The following is a 1,783-nucleotide window of genomic DNA, read 5'->3' as shown; positions in this document are numbered from 1 at the left end:
TTGATGAAGCATGTGACTTGCGGTGCAGAGTTACATGCTGCTAGAGTTTCATGACAGTGGAAACCCTGATCTCTCAGCAAGTATTGTTGTGGAACTGACAGCAGCTGGAGGTCACATACAGCGAATAAACAGAGAAACAACGAGGCAGGTGTCATGCAGGTACGGTGTTTATTCTTTGCCGATCGTGCATTTTAATTCAAGCTCGATTGGTTCTCTTCATGGTGATTCACATTCTCTTTTTTTCTGTGCTGTCCAGTGCTCTCTGTGCAGGCTGCGCACCCACCAGTGGTGTTTCCTCCTCTTCAACGTCCTCCTCTTCCATGCCCTGCTGTTTGGCGCAGACTTCGTCGAGGAGTACCTCCTGCAGCCCACGCCTGGCGTCTACACTGACGGCATGGTCGTTGATGTAAGAGAGAAGGCCAGGAAACTGGACCTGAGCAACGCCAGGGACAACATCTCCCAGGCCTACCCCATCGCCAACCCTGACGCCTGCAGGAACTCCAACCTCTTCCTCCTCGCTCTAGTCTTCAGCTCCACAGCCAACGTCACCCAGAGAGACACGGTCAGGAGGACATGGGCCAACCAAACAGCCATCCAAGGCTTCCCAGTCAAGATACTTTTCTTCTTGGGGTCAACTCAGACTGCTGCTGCACAAACGGCCCTCATGGCAGAGTCCGAACTCAATGGAGACATGGTGCAGGGTCACGCTGTGACTGATTCATCGCTCCGCGGTCCAACAGAGAGGACAGTGCTGGCACTTCGTTGGGTGATCGCCTTCTGTCCGGTGGCACGTTTTGTCCTGCTGACCAAGGACTCGGTGTTCATCAACCTCCCTGCCATCGGAGGATACCTACTCGGGCTGCACAGGCACCCGGAGGACCTTTATCTGGGTCGAGTGATCCAGAGAGACTCCCCTGACAGGGACCCCAACAGTCCTGGCTACCTGCCCCCAGCTCTCTACCCTGACAAGTACTTACCCGAGTACTGTGAGGGGACGGCTTACGTTCTATCCCAGGACGTGGTCCGCAAAGTATATGTGGCATCCGCAGCAGTCCGTGCCCCTGTGCCGGCCGATGTTTTCGTGGGTCTTTGTGCTCAGAAGGCCGGCGTGGCACCCACCCACAGCGCCAGGTTCGCGGGAGAGAAGCACGTCCGCTACAACGCCTGCTGTTACAGCTATCTGTTCAGCTCAGCGGGGATGAGGAGACACGAACTTGATGCAGTGTGGGCAGATCTGCGACAGAAGGGTGCAGCATGCTCCATGCTGCAGACCTACTACGGCCTGGTGAAATGCAAGGCCCTCACATACCTGGATAAACTAACCTTCTTCAACTCCCAGAGCCAGGCTGAGTGGCACGGGTGAAGAGAGAGAGACTGACAGGAAGTGTGGTTGAAAAGCAGCAAAGGGGAAAATGTAGATGTGTATGTCGTCCTCATCCTTGATAACATCACTTGAAATGCGGACAGAACCACTCTCTATATAAAAACATGGTTCCAGCTCATAAAAATAGCAGTAAATGACATAAAATGTGAGTATCTAAGGGCTTCACTGCTGTAAACCTTGAAGGAATTCATGCACCACTGCTTTATTGTGATTTGTGTGCAGATTTTTTTTCTTTTCCTGTTCATTCTTTTATCTCTCATATGAAATTTAATTGTCCATTTTTTGCCCGTGTCCTGGACGTGTTTATTATTGCTCCCATCTTATTTTGGTGTTCCATGTCAACTCGTTAAGGTCATTGATTGCTGACATGTTTGCATTTGTTTTGATCATCACCAAAAA

The 1,783-nt window shown here is 51.3% G+C and overlaps 1 protein-coding gene across 1 annotated transcript; it reads left to right on the top strand.

Annotated features, from left to right (window-relative positions):
• Window positions 1-1,561, top strand: LOC119030552 (putative UDP-GlcNAc:betaGal beta-1,3-N-acetylglucosaminyltransferase LOC100288842). The gene has a single exon (XM_037118259.1). It carries the CDS (start codon window positions 35-37, stop codon window positions 1,361-1,363), a length of 1,329 nt encoding a protein of 442 aa, XP_036974154.1. The 5' UTR covers window positions 1-34; the 3' UTR covers window positions 1,364-1,561.
• Window positions 1,562-1,783: the final 222 nt, after the last annotated feature.

Source organism: Acanthopagrus latus, chromosome 12, assembly GCF_904848185.1.
Source record: "Acanthopagrus latus isolate v.2019 chromosome 12, fAcaLat1.1, whole genome shotgun sequence".
Classification (NCBI taxonomy): domain Eukaryota; kingdom Metazoa; phylum Chordata; class Actinopteri; order Spariformes; family Sparidae; genus Acanthopagrus; species Acanthopagrus latus.
This window is presented reverse-complemented; position numbering and strand designations above follow the sequence as displayed.